This window comes from Ostrea edulis, chromosome 1 (genome assembly GCF_947568905.1).
Source record: "Ostrea edulis chromosome 1, xbOstEdul1.1, whole genome shotgun sequence".
In the NCBI taxonomy this organism is placed as follows: domain Eukaryota; kingdom Metazoa; phylum Mollusca; class Bivalvia; order Ostreida; family Ostreidae; genus Ostrea; species Ostrea edulis.
The window spans coordinates 89,004,876-89,025,525 of NC_079164.1; the positions used below are offsets into that span (position 1 = coordinate 89,004,876).

At 36.2% G+C, this 20,650-nt stretch overlaps 1 protein-coding gene across 4 annotated transcripts; it reads left to right on the forward strand.

The window, feature by feature from the left end:
* Window positions 1-19,927, forward strand: LOC125675827 (39S ribosomal protein L38, mitochondrial-like). Of its 4 annotated transcripts, none has more exons than XM_048913640.2 (8): window positions 1-345; window positions 4,375-4,518; window positions 4,750-4,958; window positions 6,411-6,529; window positions 11,790-11,948; window positions 12,491-12,627; window positions 19,356-19,443; window positions 19,651-19,927. In XM_048913640.2, exons 1-8 carry the CDS (start codon window positions 189-191, stop codon window positions 19,856-19,858), a joined length of 1,221 nt encoding a protein of 406 aa, XP_048769597.2. In that variant the 5' UTR covers window positions 1-188; the 3' UTR covers window positions 19,859-19,927. The 4 variants fall into 4 exon arrangements, 3 of the variants coding, with proteins under 3 accessions (XP_048769597.2, XP_048769606.2, XP_056020922.1); XR_008802927.1 differs by lacking the exons at window positions 19,356-19,443; window positions 19,651-19,927 and adding exons at window positions 14,918-15,491; window positions 15,619-15,747 and having other exon boundaries at window positions 5-345; XM_056164947.1 differs by lacking the exon at window positions 1-345 and adding an exon at window positions 395-1,904.
* The last annotated feature ends 723 nt before the right edge of the window (window positions 19,928-20,650 follow it).

The following is a 20,650-nucleotide window of genomic DNA, read 5'->3' on the forward strand; positions in this document are numbered from 1 at the left end:
TACAAAATGCCTAATTGACGCAAGATTTCTTTTAAAAGTAGTTTTAAAATACATATATATATACTGATACGAATTATCAAAAAATTAAGAAAATCAAAAAGACTTGATAGAACTGATATTTTAAAATTCAAACATTCGGCATAGTTCTTGGGACTGTCTTCTTACTGTTATTAGTAAAACCATTCAAAATGGCCGCCTTCATGAAAAATAGTTTGATAAAATCATTATTAAATGCTGAATCTTCTCACCGTTTAATGAATGTAAGGTGTGCAACAGGTTTAAGGCACTCAAAAAGGAGAGGGAAACTACCAGGGGTTGCCAGGACATTTGAACAGAGAATGAGAGGTACTATGTAATTTCGAATTTCCTCGGTAGATGAAACATTCAGTACAAAAAAATAAAATAAAAAAATACATAAAATAAAAAAATGAAATAAAAAAAAATTGGTATACAAGAGCGAGGTGGTAATCTCATTGTTTTTACTATATCATTATGATAATATTGTCATTTGTTATTATAGCTTCTATCGAAATTATTTCTATCGACCTCCCTATGTGAACTGAGGAAATTCTAGTGAGTCCTCAGAGGCTTAATACAAATGTAAATCTAGTTTAAATGTGCAGATCTAGCTTATGGATTAGGCCTTTATGAACTGGAAGATGTATATGCAACTGAATAGAGCCACTTTACACCTAGTTTTCATACGCTACTCTCAGCAAACAGGCAGGGTGGCCGTGGGAGTACAGAAATTGCCCTGTCTGTTCATTTCTAGAGAAATGTTTATCCAGGCCATATATTTGTTATGGAAACTTCATATGTTAGAAGTAATCGCAGTTGTGTTAAGTAATGCCATAGAAATATGTCGGGGGAAAAAAGCGTTAATAAACAGATCAATTTTTGACAATAAATTCCGTAATCACAACCCTTTTATACAAAAACAATATGTATATTTCATTAAAAGTGCATATTGACCTCCCATACATTTTTTACCAGACCGACAGTCTCTACATCAGCTGTGTATCACGTGATAAAATATCAAGATAAAATCGTACAGTGTATGTATAAATCGTTCCATTGGCACGATATCCAGATATCAATGCAAGTTGAAGTTAATATAACTTCAAAGCATATTAATTTCTTAATTTGAAAAGTGTTGGGGGCAAGTCTATCGTGACTTGTAACATGTCTAATTTTTGTATTGAATATGCAAAATGCAGCGATTTTTGAATATACGAAGTTGAATCTAGCCTGAAAAACATGTTTTCTGTTGAAGTCACAACTTGCTCCCCTAAATTTCCTTTTTCACTGAAGTTCACATGTCACATAAATCAAAAAATTTTCACTCAAAAACCTTGGGGTGTCGTGCTGATGATGAAATTTTTATGTACGGCAGGGCTTGAGACTAACTGTTTATGTCATTAGTCCATTCGGACTGATATTGTATAATTTCAACCAGTCCGCAGAAAAATTCATCAGTCCACCAGAGTTTTCCAGTAAATATTATACATATTTCGTTAATGTTAATAAAATGAAATTTATTAATAAGTAGATTTGCCTCAGACAATATTGTAATACTTGATATGTAAGATTTATATAATTAATTAAATAAACTTACTGGGTTCGTCTAATATCTACAGAGAAATACCAAATGCATGTTTAAGACTCTATAAGTATGTTTTCCAAAATGACGTTTTAGAAAATTGACCAGTCCGATTGGACTGACTAAAACAAATATCAGTCAGTCCGCCAGACTTTTAACCAGTCACAGACTGACAGGCATATGTTAATTTCGAGCCCTGTACGGAAACCCTGTTTATGCAAATGAGTCCATTGTGAAAGTCACTATACATGCAGATTAGGGGTGATATCAAGATCACAATACAATATGGATATTACTTTAGCAGGTATGTTATATAAAGAAGTAATTGAAACTATTTCAATATCAAAGAGAATTAATGTAACCCGTTTGACAGAAACTTTTACATGATTGCGGTTTCTCGTTTGACAGAGGTGGTAAATAATGAAAAAATATTTTGACATTTCTAACCGCAAAAGGACTGTAGATATGTACGTCATGACCTTTGTCGTGACATGTTTTTCATTGTGACGTCATGTAATGTGCCAGTGCAGTAAAGTACATTTATGTACAGAACTGTTATTTATGGAGAAAGCCTCGACTCAGTTGCAATGTGTCTTACAGCGTGACCATGTTTGAGGGCGAAGCAAAAAGTATTGCTATTACTATTACATGTAGTAATATGTATATAGATCCATATAAACAGGATTTTAAAAAAAATCGAAGTTATGCGAAAGTGTACAGGCAGCTTTCAAAGCCACAGGCACCTGAAACATGAACTCCAATCCCCCTCCCCCCTTTTTAGCTCACCTGAGCTGAAAGCTCAAGTGAGCTTTTCTGATCACCCGTAGTCCGGCGTCCTTCCGTCTGTCCATCTGTCTGTCTGTCCGTCTGTAAACTTTTAACATTTTTGACTTCTTCTCAAAAACCACTGGGCCAATTTCAACCAAAGTTGGCACAAAGGGGATCAAAGTTTTACATGCAAATATATAGGGAAAAATCTTTAAAAATCTTCTTCTTAAGAACCACTGAGCCAGAAAAGCTGAAATTTACATGAAAGCTTCCTGATATAGTGCAGATTCAAGTTTGTTCAAATTATGGCCCCGGGGGTTGGATGGGGCCACAATAGGGGATCAAAGTTTTACATACTAATATATAGGATAAATCCTTAAAAATCTTCTTCTCAAGAACCACTGAGCCAGAAAAGCTGAGATTTACATGAAAGCTTCCTAACATAATGCAGATTCAAGTTTGTTCAAATAATGGCCCCTGGGGTTTGGATGGGGCCACAATAGGGGATCAAAGTTTTACATACAAATATATAAGGAAAATCTTTAAAAATCTTCTCAAAAACCACTGAGCCAGAAAAGCTGAGATTTACATGAAAGCTTTCTGACATATTTCAGATTTCAGTTTGTTAAAATCATGGCCCCCAGGGGAGGATGGAGTCACAAGGGGGGAGGGTATCAAAGTTTTGCATACAAATATATATGGAAAATCTTTAAATATGAGCCAAGTGACTCAGGTGAGCGATGTGGCCCTTGGGCCTCTTGTTTTTTTTATGTGGTGATAATTTCTCCGAAATGTGTGGATTCCCTGTCTATCCCATTCCAATTTCAATTTATATAATTGTTTTGCGCTTTTTGTAAGCTTTAAAGATTGGCCTTCTACCTGTATAATAAGATACACAAGGTAAGAAACAAAAATTTGTAAATAAAAAAAAAACCAGGGTCCTGGCTTTGGGGCACATTTTCCAAGTCATTGCAGCGTTACCTAAGGAATTTTGGTGAGTGGCAGGTCAGGGAGATGTCATACTACAAGTCTCGATTTTCAACATAAAACACATCTCATCTTTTTCATTTCATGTCACAATCTTGTGTACATTGATCGGACATGGCTTTAATATTTGTATGCGAAAATCCCAAGACTAAACTAGAAAAAAAATTAATGACAAAAGGCATCACACAAAGTGTTAATCAAGTTAACATTCAAAGAATCCTTGGTAGAAGATATAAAACCAGCATTCTGTGACTTTAATCATTCACTCATGTCACTGGCAAGTTTGTTTGAAATCGTAATTTTGTGATGATAAAAAAAAATTGGGGTTGGGCGGGTGGGGATGATAATCTATCAATTAATTTTAATTGACCTTACCTATAGGGAGAACTCCGCTTTTACAGACCTTCATCCTGTTCTATCATTCCAGAAGCTGTCTTTTTCATGTGAAAATTCCAATTGTGAATGTCATATCACTCAATATGTGGCAAGAAATAAGGACTCACGTAGGCCCTTATTTTCCCAATTTTTTGTCAGATGCCCTTATTTTCCTTATTTAAGCTTCAGAATCTTAATTTACAGCCCTTATATTTTCATTTTTATTTTTTTAAAAAGTAATCAAATCAAGCTTTAGTATACTTCCAGTGATTGTGTTGAATCACTGTATTTCTATGAAGACGTTTAGTGATTATGACCTTTTGATTATCAGCTAGTATGACCTTCTATGATGGTAATTAGCTTTTGTATTTTATATATATACACTGTACCTACTGGTGAGTACAGGTTAATTTTTGTTTGGTCTTGATTAGGAAGTTTTACCCCTTATTTTTGTCAGAAAAATCCCCAAATATCCTTAAAAATAGCCCATATTTATGAAGCATTTTGCTCTAAAAATAGGCCCTTATTTTTCACATGTCACATGAAAGTCTGTACTTTTGTCCCCTGGTTACATGCTGTATATAAGGGCAAGAGGATAATCAGATTTGTATAGCAGTATGAGCTGTGGGATTTTCTTGTTGCAGATATAAAATTAACAGAGCACAGCAAGCCTCCAAATGTCAACATTGGTTTTCCTGTAACAAAAACAAGTCGAGCTGTTGCACAGACAAAAGCAGTAATCAGGAGGAACAGGAAGGAGCTACTGGCTTTAGTTCAAGACGGAAAGTGTAAGTAAATGATATATGACCTGCAGTATTGATATAATTGAACAATCAAAGCTTTCTAGTGTAAAGAACATGTGAATTGACTGGGTGTTGATATAAAATAAAATTTTGAATTTAGCATGAGTGAATCACATCTGCGGTTAAGCCATCAAATAGATCATGTGGATATTTTAGCTCCGCCCTCTCCTCCTGAAAATGCTAATCTGATTGCACAAAGTGTTTTTTATTTTTCAGTGAAGCTTGACCTAGACAAGGTAGATGAAGAATCTTGGAACACCAATAAAAAAGAAGAGCTGCACCAGCTGGCTGAACATTATGGTGTGTTCCGCGATTTGTTTGGTGGTGCTACCTTTTATCCTATTGTCAATCTTGATGTCAGCTACGACATGTCAGACGAGTATGAAATACCAGTATATCATGGGAATTTCATTACACCATCCCAGGTAAGGAAAAGGCCCAAGTATAGTTGAACTTTGATATCTTTGATAACTTTGATATCTCAAATATCGACAGAATACCATGGATATGTCAAAGTGATTTGGAAGTTCCAACTACATTTTCTTTATGTATTTTAACCTCAATATCTTCAACCCTCAAATATCTCAAAGTTTTTTCTCGACCCCATCGAGTTCGAAATAACAAGGTTTGACGTTTGACTGTTGCAAGAACCCATAACCAAATTGAAAATGAGTGGGTTTTTAGCTCACCTGAGCCAAGTGAGCTTTTCTGATGAAAATTTTTTGTCATTAGCGGTGTCATCGTTAACTTTTCACATTTTTATACGCCTGTCTTTAGACGGGACGTATTATGGTACAACGATGTCTGTACGTAGGTACGTCCGTTTGGGGTTTTCTCTTTATAATTTCATTTCCCTTTCACATATCATGCTGAAACTTGCTGTGTAGCTTCTTTGTGGGTCACTCTGGATCATACTGCAATTTTGATCCATTTCGACCTTTTTTCCAGGAGTTTTGCCCCTTTATTTGGAAATAATTATTATATGGAGGGTACATAATTTGTCCACCCTACTCCTCCCACAGTTTTCAAGTGAGAGCCTTCTTATTTTGTAGAGTGTTTGTATGGGTATTGAAGATGTGCATGTGGGATGGATTTTGATTTTCTACAATTTTTGAGAAAATTACAGGTTGTTGAACTTGTCTATTTAGAAATTAATATTCTATGAAGGGTACATAATTTGTCTGCCCAACTCCTCCCACAGTTTTCAAGTGAGGACCTTCTTATTTTGTGGAGTGTTTGTATAGGTACTGAAGATGTGCATCTGGTGAAAGATATTGATTTTCTTCATTTTTGAAAAAATTGCAGGTTGTTGAACTTGGTCCATTTTGAGGAAATCTCAATTTTTAAGCTAAGACCCTTTGTTGATATGAAAGTTTGTCACAGCCTCATGATGGCTGATACTACCTGAAGCAAAGTTATACAAATTATAGCACAAGAAAAACACCCTATGTAAGCATTTCATGGGCATATTATATACCGTTTGCGGTACTCTTGTTATCTTCTTCTCCAGAACCATCTGGCCAATTTCAATTATATTTGGACAAATCATTCTTGAGTGAAAGAGGTTCAAGTTTATTCAAATGAAGAGTTATGCCCCCTTCAAAGAGGAGATAATCAAGAAAAGGCAAAAATAGGGTGGGGTCATTTAAAGATCTTCTAATCCAGAACCACCGGGGCAAAAAACTTGAAATTTTTAGGAAAACTTCCTGACATAGTTTAGAGTCAAATTTATTCACAAAATGGTCCCTTGGGGTAGAGTGAAGTCACAATAATGATCAAATTATAGGAGAAATTTTCAAAAATCTTCTCAAAAACAGCAGGGCTAACAGTCAGTCAGTATGTCTGGTGGAGTGTGACAGATTATTCTGATTTTGTAGACTTGCCATCCTCCGAGTGTCAACTACCAGGCAGAGTCAGACAGTTTGTGGACTTTGTTACTGACTGCCCCTGATAGCCACCTACAGGACAACAGTGCAGAATACCTCCACTGGCTTGTGTAAGGAAAGAGACTACACTTTACATGTGTATATTGTACTAATTTTAGGTCATCTGAGTCACTGAGGTGACCTATTCCAATACGGAAGTTCCGAGTTCCCCAAGAGTTATTTCCCTTTGTCGAACTCCTCCGTAAATTATGACGTAAAATATGCTGACAGTGGGTACATTTGCTAATTACTATCATTGTATTATTTCTTAAAAGATGATATCCAGAGTTTCTGAGACCATCCTATCTCAGGGAAAAGGCAACTTTAGTGAGTTTTATGAGTATTGGATAACAAAATGGCTCAAACAAATATTGTTAATTGCCATCTTTCTTTGATAAAAGCGTCACTCATGTAGAAGAGGAAATGAATAATGATTCAATAGCCAATTTGATGATCTTATTCAAACAAATTATGCTTGATATGGCCAGAATATGCATACCAGTGATTGATATAAACAAAAGTTACAATTTTATTACATTAATCGTACGTAATCGTTATGTACAATGCCAGTCTACGATATAATGTATACATTGTGTACCCACCATACGTCATAAAATGCAAAAGAGTTCGACAAAGGGAAATAACTTTTGGGTAACTCGGAACTTGCGTATTGGTCAGCATCTGTCGCCGTGCATTAACAATTGAAACATTTTTAACTTATTCTTGATAACTATCATTTCAATCTTTTCAAATTTGATAAAAAGCATCTTTGGAGCCATGGGGACATAAATTGTAAATTTCAGGACTCCTGTACCTCAGGGGCCTTAGGGCCAGAACAAAAACTGCTAAAGTTTGACCAATTTTCAAAAATCTTCTGTACAACTGTAAGAACAACTTAATGCCTAGTCATGTAGAGCAGGAATGCATTTACCAAAATTGTAAATGTCATGATACCCGGATTAGAGGTTCTGACTCGGGGTGGAGCCAAACTTTGGATGAATTGATTATGTGTTGAACATATTAAAATAACGTCTTCTTTGATACTTTTGACACTTATGCCTCATTCACACGGATGTGCATTAAATTTTACTTTGCATTAAATTTGATGCAAAGTAAAATAATGCACATTAAATTAATTCGAATTAAATAGCGTTCACACGGTGGTAATATTTAATGCAAAGTAAACTAATGCACATTGAATTCGTATGCATCTCTAAATTAAAGGGTGCAAGAAATGAATTAAAGGATAGACTATATTATTGAAAATTATTTTTATAGATATTTTAATGAATATTGAGTAGATACAGAATTTATTGTTCAAAACACTAGGCCTATGTAACTGATCTACACACAAGGAGTTTTGTTGTGTTTGTTTTCATATGTTCCCAAGAAATTACTTGTTATTTCCTCTGACGACCAACATTCATTCTAGACAATATATTGCTTCTTCATGAGCTCATTTTAAAAAACATCGGAACGTCTCTTTCACCATTCCACTGAATCTTGTTGTGACGTAATTTTTAATTACTAATATGTATTATAAGTCTACTATGACGTCATATGGTATAAAAAGCCTTTAACAATGAGCGGCATATTTGTTTTAAAAAATGTAAAAAAGAAAATCATATTATCACTAATGTAAATCATTTTTTGTCTTATTTAAAAGCAATTCCATTATATATGTCTATGTAAATTTAGCACAGAATTACGGCTGACATTATCTAATGACATGCTGTTTGTACATGTTTTTAGTGATTATTATCATTTTGATTAGTTTCTCGCACAAATCTAACATTAATATATATAGCTGACCACGGGTATGATGCAGGTGACCCAAATTTGCCATTACGCATGCGTGTATATTTAATGCGAATTAGCTTCGCTTTGGGTTCACACAGAGCTAATGCGAAGTAAATTTAATTCGCATTAAATCGCGACATAAATTTTAATTCGAAGTAAACTAATGTGCATTAAAATCTCCGTGTGAACGCGGTTCAGATTTATTTCGCATTAACTTACATTTAATGCGAATCAAATTCTTCGTGTGAACGAGGCATAAATTGAAAGTAAATGGATATTTAAAAGAAATGGTAGCATTTACCAAAATTATAAAATTCATGGTCCCAGGGGTAGAGGTTTTAGTACCAAGGCAGTGCCAAAATTATTATAGTGACTTGAAAGATTTCTTCTTTCATTTTGCTGATACTGTATAAAACTAAATGCGTAGTTAGGAAAAGCAGAAACAAATGTACCAAAATTGTGAATTTTGCAACCCTACATGGTTCTAACTCTATGGCAGGTCCAAAATAGTCATATAATTTATATGATGTAAAATCTCTCATCATTATGAGCTTTTTCTGGAGCATTTTATTTAATACTCCTGCTGAATATTAGAATTTAGCTTGGATATGCGGAACAGGAAACTTTTTATAGATTCAGTCTTCGACGTTAACTGGTGGCCCGATGCCCGAGGCCAGTAGAATTGGGATTGGGCTTCTAAAAATATTTAATCCAGGAGTCCGTTGGGCCTGTAAATGTTTTATTGTATGTTTTGTATATGTTACAAGTAAAGCATGAGATTGACTCAGACTTTGTCATGACTTAGCAGTGAAATTTTGCATCGGAAAAAGATCAACCATGCTGCCTTTTCTGAAGTATAGGGAGGCACGGGCACTGGAAGTTAATGTAGATATATAGTATGTGCATGTATAAAAAATACATGCACATACTATATATTTACATATAGTAAACTAGTTAACTTCCAGTGCCTGTGTTGGGAGGGGGCTCGTCCGTGAAATTCAGAACCTCACAAGTGTATTTCGCAGTCACAACCATCAGATCCAAATAAAAAAAAAAAACGGTCGTACAAGGACAAAAGAGAATGAAAATTCATGCCCCAATGGACCGAGGGTGGGCCTTTGCTAAGATTTAATTCTGCAGAAAACAAAATGTTTTGTACGTGGTGTTTACAAAACAAAGTAGAACATGAGCTGCTGATGTCATCTGCGAGATTAATATGTTGAAAAATAAAATAAAATATAATCCTTTTAATGTCAGTTGTTCTCTAACTATGATCATCTTGATGTGTATTCTCCTACAGTAGCACATGCATGTATCTATAGTGTAGAATCAGCATGCAGCACCTTGCAAATGACAAGTGGTCAAATTAGAAAAAAACATTTTGGGCCATTAAAATATTGTTCGGGCTTGCAAAATTATTATACTGGGAGGCCCGAAGGGCCTGTGCTTCACAAAGTTTTTCGTGAAGACTGTAGATTTGATAGCTGTTGGGATTAGTGATACTTCTAACTAATGTTCAGATGACTGATAAAGCCTATGGACCTCTTGTGCGTATTAAAAATCGAGAGCAGTTATAGATCATACATTTGTACATACCTACTATTTGACACAATCATGAAAAATCTCCATCAGTATCGCACTACAACTGTCTTGAATGGTTTAGTGCTGAACTATTTGATGTGCGACTTTGACATAATTGCAGACACTGACATTTATTATTTTTCCATTAATTGCAATCAACTACATTAATGCCCCAGGGTGGGGAAACCCATAAAAATTGTCTTACATTTCGTAGGGTAACGAAGGAAAAATTGGCTTTTCATCGATTGACCTTTGGCCAATCCCTAAGAGGGATGTAACTCGCAGCGAAGTGTTGATGTGTATACAGGCAGATTGTCAAAAATAATGTAAAAATTGTCTTTTTAAACATTAAGTTTACAAATATACATAATGTAAATAGAATCAACAGCCCTCTCTGTAAGCACTTTATTAAAATATTTTGGCTCATAAAGTTTGATGATCAATTTTCTTCAAGTTTCACATAGTAGAGTATAATGTCAAATATTGATAACTTAAAGTAACAGTTGGATCAGTGAGTGCTGAAGCATTGAATTTAATCTGATGATTTATACCTTGTCAGTGAGTGCTGAAGCATTGAGCTTAATCTGATGATTAATACCTTGTCAGTGAGTGCTGAAGCATTGCATTTGATCTGATGATTTATACCTTGTCAGTGAGTGCTGAAGCATTGATCTTAATCTGATGATTTATACCTTGTCAGTGAGTGCTGAAGCATTGAGCTTAATCTGATGATTTATACCTTGTCAGTGAGTGCTGAAGCATTGCATTTGATCTGATGATTTATACCTGTCAATGAGATGTGAAGCATTGAATTTAATCCAATGATTTATACCTGTCAATGAGATGTGAAGCATTGGATTTAATCCAATGATTTATACCTGTCAATGAGATGTGAAGCATTGGATTTAATCCAATGATTTATACCTGTCAATGAGATGTGAAGCATTGGATTTAATCCAATGATTTATACCTGTCAATGAGACATGCAGTATTGAGTTTGACTTGCCAACTAAAGGCTATCCAACTTGTACCTTGGTAATGTACATGTACAGTGTATATTCAAGCACTTGGTTATTTTTGATCAACAACATTCAGTTCTGTTTTGATGCTGCATCAAGAACATGCTACAAGTTTTGGTTATTTTGCACTTTAGCGACTGTTAAGCTTATGGGTGTCTTGTTATTGAACAGTCTTATTTTAGAGACATTCATAATACAAAAACAGTTATTTTGAGCCTCCAGGGCCATCGGAAAACAGTTTGTTTTAATCAGTCTGCTTTATATCCAATAAAAGTTTCGTCATTTCCTCTCTTAGGGGAATAAATATCGCTTTGCAATAAGCAATAATTCTAATTTCTTTATAAACATGTTCATTATAAGCATGTTCATTATAAGCATGTTCATTATAAACATGTTCATTATAAGCATGTTCATTATAAGCATGTTCATTATAAACATGTTCATTATAAACATGTTCATTATAAGCATGTTCATTATAAGCATGTTCATTATAAACATGTTCATTATAAACATGTTCATTATAAGTATGTTCATTATAAACATGTTCATTATATTTACTGTAAAATCAATCATACATGTCTATAATTGTTGGTCTCGTATGTATGAAGATCATTGATCTCGTGTGTATGAAGATCATTGATCTCGTATGTATGAAGATCGTTGGTCTCGTATGTATGAAGATCGTTGATCTCGTATGTATGAAGATCTTTGGTCTAGTGTGTATGAAGATCGTTGGTCTAAAATGTATGAAGAATATTGATCTCGTATGTATGAAGATTGTTGGTCTCGTATGTATGAAGATCTTTGGTCTAGCGTGTATGAGCCTGCTGTGACCCAGCTTCTTAACGTTTCTCTTTACATTAGTTTCATGGAGCTGGATTCATGGAGAGTCACCTCTTCGTTGATTAACTTAATGATTTTTATTTTGTAGGGGAAATATACCAGGAAATGAGATCAGCAAAGGGGAATTACTCTGTGATTACTTACAGGTGTTTCCTGTGAAAGGAACAGGATTCCATCGCTATGTGTTTGTTCTCTTTAAACAGGAACAGACGATTGACTTCAGCGATGACAGACTAACCTCAAACACGTAAGATTGTACAGTCATACTCTCTCTGTGTCGATCTGTATGTTATGATTGACAATTTTAGCACACCTATATAGGCAAAAGGATCAGGATGATTGTTTTCATCGAAAATTTGTCTCCTGTTTATCTGGTGTAAACTTATCACATTTATAACTTCTCCAGATTAACGGCATGCCAAGTTATCAAGCTTGACAGAAAATTTCCTCGATTTATTCTTAGAAACTCTTCTCTAGAACTGCTCTATCGTCAGACTTGGCACAAACCTTATCTACTTCTACTCAAGAAATATTGCTATTTCTTTTCCAGGCAATCACACAATTGACTTCTTAATCAAAAACAAATCCACATTCCAAAACTCCCCAGAAAAACAGACTAAGTTATTGAATAAATTATCCTGTTTCTCTTTAAATTTCTGTAAGGAGTCATCACTAACTTTCAAATCTAAATCATTTCTCAAGATGTTCACTTAAATCTAATCCTTACATCCAAGATACAGAAATTGCTATGCATGTATTACTCAAGAAATGTCATTCTTCACATTTCAGATGTTCTTTAAAAGAAAGGACTTTCAAAACGTTTGACTTTTATGAAAAACATCAGGACCATTTGACCCCTGCAGGAGTCAGTTTCTTCCAAAGTGAGCATGATGAGAGTATTCGGGAGCTATTCTGGAACAAACTTGGTGAGTTGCATTGTCCACTTTTCCGACAGAATTTTTAAAATTTTCTAATTGGTTATTAAATTTTGACAGTTACCATGGTAACACTATAACTTTATCGATATATCAAGTTTTCACGTACCAGTCTTGACAGGACATTTTTTGTTTTAGTTAGGCCTTCCTTTACATTTGTTAGCTTTTTCATGTCCGGGTCTTGAGACTTAGGACTATCAAACTTGGTCAACTGATGCATCTTTGGGGAGGGGGGGGGGGGTCACTGTGCCCCCCCCCCCCCCCCCCCCCATTTTAACTTTTATGGTAATACATACTTAAATTGTGTCTGGATCAAGTCTTGCACACTGTGGGCTGTCTTAGCCTATCCTAGTTTTAGTTAGTTGACCTTGGGGAAGGTGTGTCACGAACCAAATATACATTTAAGTCACTGTGGTCTCATTGTCCAATTGTTTGGCTATTCACATTCAAATTGTGTTAAGATCATATCATGCACACTGCAAGGAACCAAACCTGGTCAGTTGATGCATCTTGGGGGGAGGGGGGGGGGGGGGGGAGTATTATAATAGAAATTACAGCAATTATGGTTTGATCATTTGATAGAAAGTAAACATATAAAGAAATGATTTAGATATTTTTCGTAAGGCGGATCTTTGCGTTTTCGATGAGGAATAAGTGTTTTCCAATATTCATCAAATTTTAATTATTATTAATTACTACATGCATCTTCAAAATTGCTGTCATTTTTCCTTTTTGGTTCTTTTCCTTTCTAACATAACGTAGAACAAAGCATACATGTACATGTATGATAAGAATATATATCAGTCTTCACGAAAACTCAGTGGTCCGAAGACCGAGGCCAGTGAATTTTAGGGTCGGGTCAGTGAAATTAAAAAATCAGGAAGTCCGATGGGCTTGTAGACTTTTTGTAAGTCACATGGAATATAATGTTGGATTTAGATATTCTAAACGTCATATTTACTTAAATTACCATAAAAATAAAAATAAATCAATAAATAGCGCTTAAAGTGTTTTGACATCGTGGTTTGTTTATTTCTTTAAAGTAAAGAACGATAACTATGTCTATGCTTGTAATTGTCAAGATAACTTGTACGTTGCATATTCAACGAACAACTTATGGAAACAACAAAAATGGCCGCATCCTGTATCGCACTGCACGCCGATAACTGCTGCTTTATTGCATTGTCAAATTAAAATGGACTTTGTCAATTGCAGTTATCTCTGATTTTATGCAATTTCTATAGTTTATAGAATTAATCAATCGTTTACATTTGATGTTGGTAGAGAAGGCTACTTCCTAAGGTGCACTCGGACTATTTTCATGTTTGTGAAAAATACGTGAATTTGTTGTTTGCGGGTGAAGAAAGAGAGAAAATACCATGTAGGTGTTGTTTTTCTGGTATCGACAGAAAGGATGCCTTAGGGTGGATATGAATATGAGTAATAAGCATAGTTTCAGTAAATTAATTGTACAATTTTACAATGCATTCCATAATGTATGTGATAAACATGTACTATGGAAATTTTGGGGGCCAGTACATTTCACTGTAGGCCAGTAAATTCAGACAGTTCACTGGTCCGACTGGCCAGCAAGTTTTAAATGTTTTCGTGAAGACTGATATATATGCGTATGATAACAAATCAATAATCTCAATCTAGCTTTATAGTCTTTGGGGCAAAGGTCGAGTCCAACATTTTTCTATAAATAATTTTTTGAGTGATATTTTTTCAATTTTTTCATGAAAGGAATGCTCTGAATTCCTGTTTCTATAAATAATTTCTTTTTGTAATATTCATTATTTTTTTTATGATTGAATTGCTTTCGTTTTTTGAAAATCTTTGAAGCTACATCAAGATTATGTCAATGATTAGGATCTTGTCACAGTTAATAATGATTTGATAGTGACCACATATCATGTAGATTTCTTACAATGCCCACTTCAATTTATTTTATATTTTCAGGCAGTTTTTGTAATGTACTCTGTCAACACACGTGCCATGCTTGTCTCAGTACTTTATTATCCCTCTTCCTAGAGAGTTACACAAAACAATAAACAGATCGTACACATAATAAGTCGCATACATTACATCCCCTCTTTTACAAAAAAATCAAAAAGTCACTAGTTTGAATAGTTCTCCAGATACTTAGGTTTCTTGACTTCGCGTCCAGATTTGGTTCTGCGAATCGAATCATTGTCCAATGACGGTGACACGATATTAACGGATTTCCTGTTAGGTACAGAACACTGTTTTGATGCAACATTCAAAGTTTCTGTTTCAGGAGACTGTTTCGGAGTTTCCGGTTCACGACGCGCTAACACAGGTGTATTCCTTGAATTCACAATTGGCGGCATCACACACTCGCCAGATGAGATTACATGTTGTTCTTACTTGGTTTTGAGGAGCATGCGATTGTTTCTTCTATACACTCTGCCACTTCCTGCTTTAACAATGTGCGAGCGAGGTTTGTCAGTATGTTCCATGAACTCAGCAGGCTTCCAACCTTCTGGCGACTGTATACGAACAGTGTCTCCAGGTTGACATTGTTCGCGCTCTTTTGCTCCACTATCATAGTAATGTTTCTGCTTCTGATGATAATCCATTAGCTTGGATGACACAACTTCTGACCTGAATTGTTGTTGGTTTCCGAAGATTGTCACTCATAGGTAACTGAGTCTTCGCACGTCGACCCATTAGTCTCTGCATAGGTGATCCAATCTGCTCATCTCGAGGTGTGTTCCTGAGATCCAATAGACTCAAATACACATCATCTCCAGATTCACTGCATTTCTTGAATAGGTTCTTCACTGTCTGCACAGCTTTTTCGGCAAGACCGTTAGATTGCGAATACAAAGGTGACGAGGTTATATGCTCAATTCCATAACTCGCAACAAAAGACTTGAATTCGGCACTTGTGTATTGTAGACCATTATCACTGATTAACATGTCCATAATACCATATCTCGCAATGTTCTCTTTCAGGTGCTTGATAACGTTCTGTGAAGTTGTATCACGTTTCAGTGATGCCACTTCAATGAAGTTGGAATAGTAGTCCACCATGATTAAGTAGTGAAATCCATCCAATTCAAACAAATCTGTGGCTACTTTGCTCCACGGTAAAGAAGGTATGGGGTGTATCAACATTGGTTTCTTCTGAGGTTTGCACTGAAATTGTAAACACGCACTGCAACGGCTCACTACATCCTCTATCTGCTTGTTCATCCCTGGCCAATAAACAAGTTCCCGTGCTCTGTTTGCATTTTAGTATCCTTATGTGTGAACTGTGAATGATTTTCAGAGTAGACGGTCTTAGCTCAACTGGAATAACAATGCGTTCTCCACGGTAGATCACACCATTGTATGTTGACAGTTCATCTCTGAAGTTCCCAGAACTGCAATACTTCCCACGGTGCATCAGCTTTTCGTGTAGGCCAACCATCACTAATGACACGCTTCAACATCTGCAACTGGTCGTCTCGTTTTGTTGCATCTGCAATCAAGTCATGTTTGCTACTTGTCAATGTATCAGCTTTGAAGACCATCATCTCATCATCCATGGACTGACATGTTTCTGGTAAGGGTAGACGACCAAGACAGTCCGCAAGTCCTAGATCTTTTCCTTTGACATAAACAAGATGAAACTCATACGGTTGTAGTTTCAACATCATCTTCTGAATACGCATTGGTGCAGATGTCATCGGTTTGCGCATGATAGTTTCTAACGGTTTATGATCAGATTCAATTGTAACATTGGTTTTGCCGTACAAAAGTTTATGGAATTTCTCACATCCAAAAACGACTGCAAGTAATTCCTTTTCGATCTGGGCGTGACACTGCTCTGCAGGGGTCAGGGCTCTAGAAGCATACGCAACAACTCCATTCTGCTGAACAACAGCAGCACCTAGTCCCTTCATAGATGCATCCACACTGAGAGTTACTGGCTGGCTGATGTCAAAGTATCTAAGAACTTTAGTTGAAGTAAGTGCTGTTTTCACATTCTCAAATGATTGTTCTGCTTCCGAAGTCCAATTCCAATCATCACTGGTCTTCAGAACTCTGAGAGGTGCGTTCAATTCACTCAGATTAGGAATGAACTTAGCAACATATGCTAGCATTCCAAGTACTGTTTCCAATTCTGCATGATTTTCTGGCGCTCTCATCTCGGTGATTGCTCTAATACGTTCCGGAGTAGGTTTTAGTCCTTCACCTGTCAATAAATGGCCTACATAGTTCACTTCACTTTTAGCTAGAACACACTTGCTTTTGTTAAGTTTCAAGTTAATGGCCTTAACCCGTTCAAGTACAGTTCGACGACTGTTGTGTTCCCCTTCATCACGACCATGTACTAGAATATCGTCCATAACAACTTCAACACCATCTATGTTTCCAAAGTGGTTGATCATTTCACGCTGAAATACTTTTGCTGCACATTTCAGTCCTATCGGGATGCGCAAATAACGGTATTGTCCGAAAGGAGTGTTGAATGTTGTGAGTAGAGAACTCTTCTTAGATAGCTTAATCTGGAAGTAGCCCATGTTTGCGTCCAAAGTTGAAAATATCTGGCTTCCATGAACTCGAATGACTATATCGTCTATAGTGTTCATAGGGAAATGCTCACGCAGCACAGCTCTGTTCAAGTCAGTAGGGTCTAAACAGATCCTTACGCGTCCATTCTTCTTGCGCACACATACCATGCTGCTAACCCAACTGGTTGGTTCTGTCACTGTTGCAATGATGTTACATTTAACTAAGTGGTCAAGTTCTTTTTTCACATCGTCTCGCATTGCAACTGGTAATGGTCTTGGTGCATGAAGAACAGGTTCCACAGAGTTGTCCACCTTGATATCATATTCTCCTGGTAAACAACCAACACTGTCTCCCATTACGTCTGAGAATTCTTGAAGGAGTTCACTGACAGACAAACTATCACTGTTCACCATGTTCACTCGTGTAATGAGACCAAAATGCAAACAATCTGGTCTTCCTAGTAGACTGATGTATTTGGGTGTGTCCATAATCTTGAATGTTAAGTTGCGAAACAGAGTTTTGTACCTACATGGCAATGTTATTTCACCATGCACTTTTGTAGGGTTGCCACACACACCATGGATAACAGTACTGCTCCCTTGAATTGAAGAAACTGAAGTGAATCGTTGAGCTATCGATTTTGAAATAATGTTGCATCTGGCTCCACTGTCAATTTCTAACTCCAGCGGTAATCCTTGTACATCAAAAGTAACAGCCCATTCACTGTCATCACTTGAGGCGACATGTACTGTTTCATATGAGTTCTCCATGAATGCTGTGTAACACTGCTGAACCATGCTCTGATCAAAAATGTCACATACATCCTCCCCTTGTTCTTGACAGTCTGAATAATGAACATGGCGCTTTGAATGTTTGTTAGTTCCGCGTCCACGTGATTGTCCTCTGTGTTGTTGAGAATTTTGCGAGTGACCTTTACACAGTGGTGAGGCTTTGAAATGTCCTTGAATGCCACACTCGTTGCATGTTTTGTTGAAGGCTGGGCATTGACGAAAAGCATGATGCTTTGTGCATTTCTTACAGTACGGGTGTTTCCCTTGATATCCAGGTTTGGGTTTCTGTTTCGACCTGGATGAACCAGCATAATTCACTGTTAGATTTTCAGTAAGAGTGTCAAGATGTGCTTTGGTAAGCTCTACTTGCCTACATGTTTGTATGACCTTGTCTAGTGTCAAATCAACAGCAGGAATTTCCATAAGTTTTTCTGTACACTTACGGTCATTAACCCCATTAATGATCATGTCACAAATGAATCCTTCGCGTTGATCGCCATACTCACAGAATTCAGCCTTCTTCTTCAGTTCAGAAATGTAGTCCATTATGGTGTTATTTCCACGCTTTGTGTTCAAGAATTCTTGCCGTTTAATGTTTCTATAATTGTGCACACCACAATGTCTATCAAACTTGCAAAATACAGTTGTCAAATCGTGTTTGTCCTCGGCCGGAACTGCTTCGATGCCTGCTCCCGGATCAGCTTCAACTTCCGGTGCCCATGTAAACGAATCATAAATCTTTATCGCCTCACGTCCCATGTTAGCAAGTAATACTCCTACCTTGCGTTTTCCCGGTTTGTCATCAAGACCAAGCGCGTCGAGATGAATCAAGAATGAACGTTTGTAGGCATCCCATTCCTGAGCTGTCGTGTTTGGGTCACTGGTGTTAAATTCTGGCAAAGTTCTGAACGAATGTGTTGACATGGCGTCCTTATCTTTCGATAGAAAATGTCCCAAGAGTTTCAAAAGTTATTCGCCACTTCCTCGTGAGCAGATGGCGACAGATACACACGATATCCACACTTCTAGCACCAAGTAATGTACTCTGTCAACACACGTGCCATGCTTGTCTCAGTACTTTATTATCCCTCTTCCTAGAGAGTTACACAAAACAATAAACAGATCGTACACATAATAAGTCGCATACATTACAGTTTTAAAGTTACTGCAGATCTTTGTCAGCTGCAAAGCATCTGTAAATTTTCTCGTAATTTTGCACAAAAACACAACGTCTAGGTTAAGGTGTACATTAGAGTTTATGACCTTTAGTATCCTGAATCCTTGACTGGACTAATTTGAAATTATTTCCATAAAAAAATTGGTGTTTTGGATTAGCAATCTTCATGGCTTACATAATGCGATGGATATTAGGTATAACAATATGATTCTGCTTTATTTTAGGTATGCAGGAGCCATCATTTGAGTTCGTTTTTCCTGCTTCATATCATCCTAAACAGAAGAAGTTCCCTCACAATAAACCGTTTAACTTGTGAGTGTTGTTCTATGAAGTTATTCTCTCTTCTTTTTTTTTGAGCTTGTAGTCTTTCATGAAAAGATATTCCAAAATGGCATAACTCAATTCATATTTGGTGGCAAAAGTTTGGTTAAATTCATGATGTACTTAAAATTCAGAGGGTCCTCCCAGTGCAAAAAAGACAAGATTTTTATTTCAACAAGAATATTCTTCATTTTTCAGATACTTAGATCGATACAGAGACACTAAAGATATAAATGAAGAGGTGTTAAGAGAGAAACTTAAGTCTGTTCATCCATTTCAACCCCCAACACCACCACCGAAATATCCCTTCCTCCACCACCAGCAAGAGGTCAAAGGTCAGCCCACTTGGCTGAAACTGAAAAAGAAACACATGGTTTTAAAAGACATGCAGTGGAGAGACTCTTGATGTGGACATGGTGTTTAAATTTTGTGTATGACAATAAATATTTGAATAATGACATTAAGTCATTAAAAATTTTTATTCAGTTTTATTAAGGCAGTAAAATTGTAAATTGAGGGAAGAGTTCACTAGAGGAGAAACATTTATAAGAATACTATACAGTGAATACTTAGTGGTTTTATAGTAATGGTCCCAATCCACATACTCAGTAATAGCCTATAAAGTAAATTAGGCCAAAACATATTTGAGACTGGATACTGTCTTATTTTTGCTTTAGTGTAATTTTCACAGTATAGGTAAAACTGTGAAATAGAATTACATTGAACATAATCCAGCCATAGCATCTACACGTAGACATAAAACTCCCATTCTTACAACAGCTTTCTAAAAAAAAATAGCATTCCTGCAAGCGCTATTGAAATAAAAAAGTTACACTATTTTTAAAATTTCCATTCCAGCGATGTTTTATTTTTAATTGAGAACCAGTAGGAAGCAAGATCCTGGTGTATGACGCGTACATCCTTAAAATTGCATTTGAAATCAAATACAAATCACACAATGATAAGAGGCCCTTGGGTCACATCGCTCACCTGAACCACATTGGCCCTTCTGTTCATCTGTTGTGATTTTTAAGATTTTTCATCCATCTTTATTTCCATGAAACATTTTGACCCCATATTGTGGCCCCAACCTAGCCCCAAAGGATAACATCATAACTGAAAGTGAATTCTCATAATGAAGATTGATTGATTGTTTAATTTTTTTACGCCGTTTTGGCAATATTTCAGCCATTTTACG

Excerpts from the sequence above, each read along its gene's own strand:
- LOC125675827 (XM_048913640.2), top strand. The coding sequence starts at position 189 with ATGGCCGCCTTCATGAAAAATAGTTTGATAAAATCATTATTAAATGCT. Across the intron at positions 4,519-4,749 it reads TTTAGTTCAAGACGGAAAGT|TGAAGCTTGACCTAGACAAG; the intron begins GTAAGTAAATGA and ends TTTATTTTTCAG. Across the intron at positions 11,949-12,490 it reads GACAGACTAACCTCAAACAC|ATGTTCTTTAAAAGAAAGGA; the intron begins GTAAGATTGTAC and ends TTCACATTTCAG.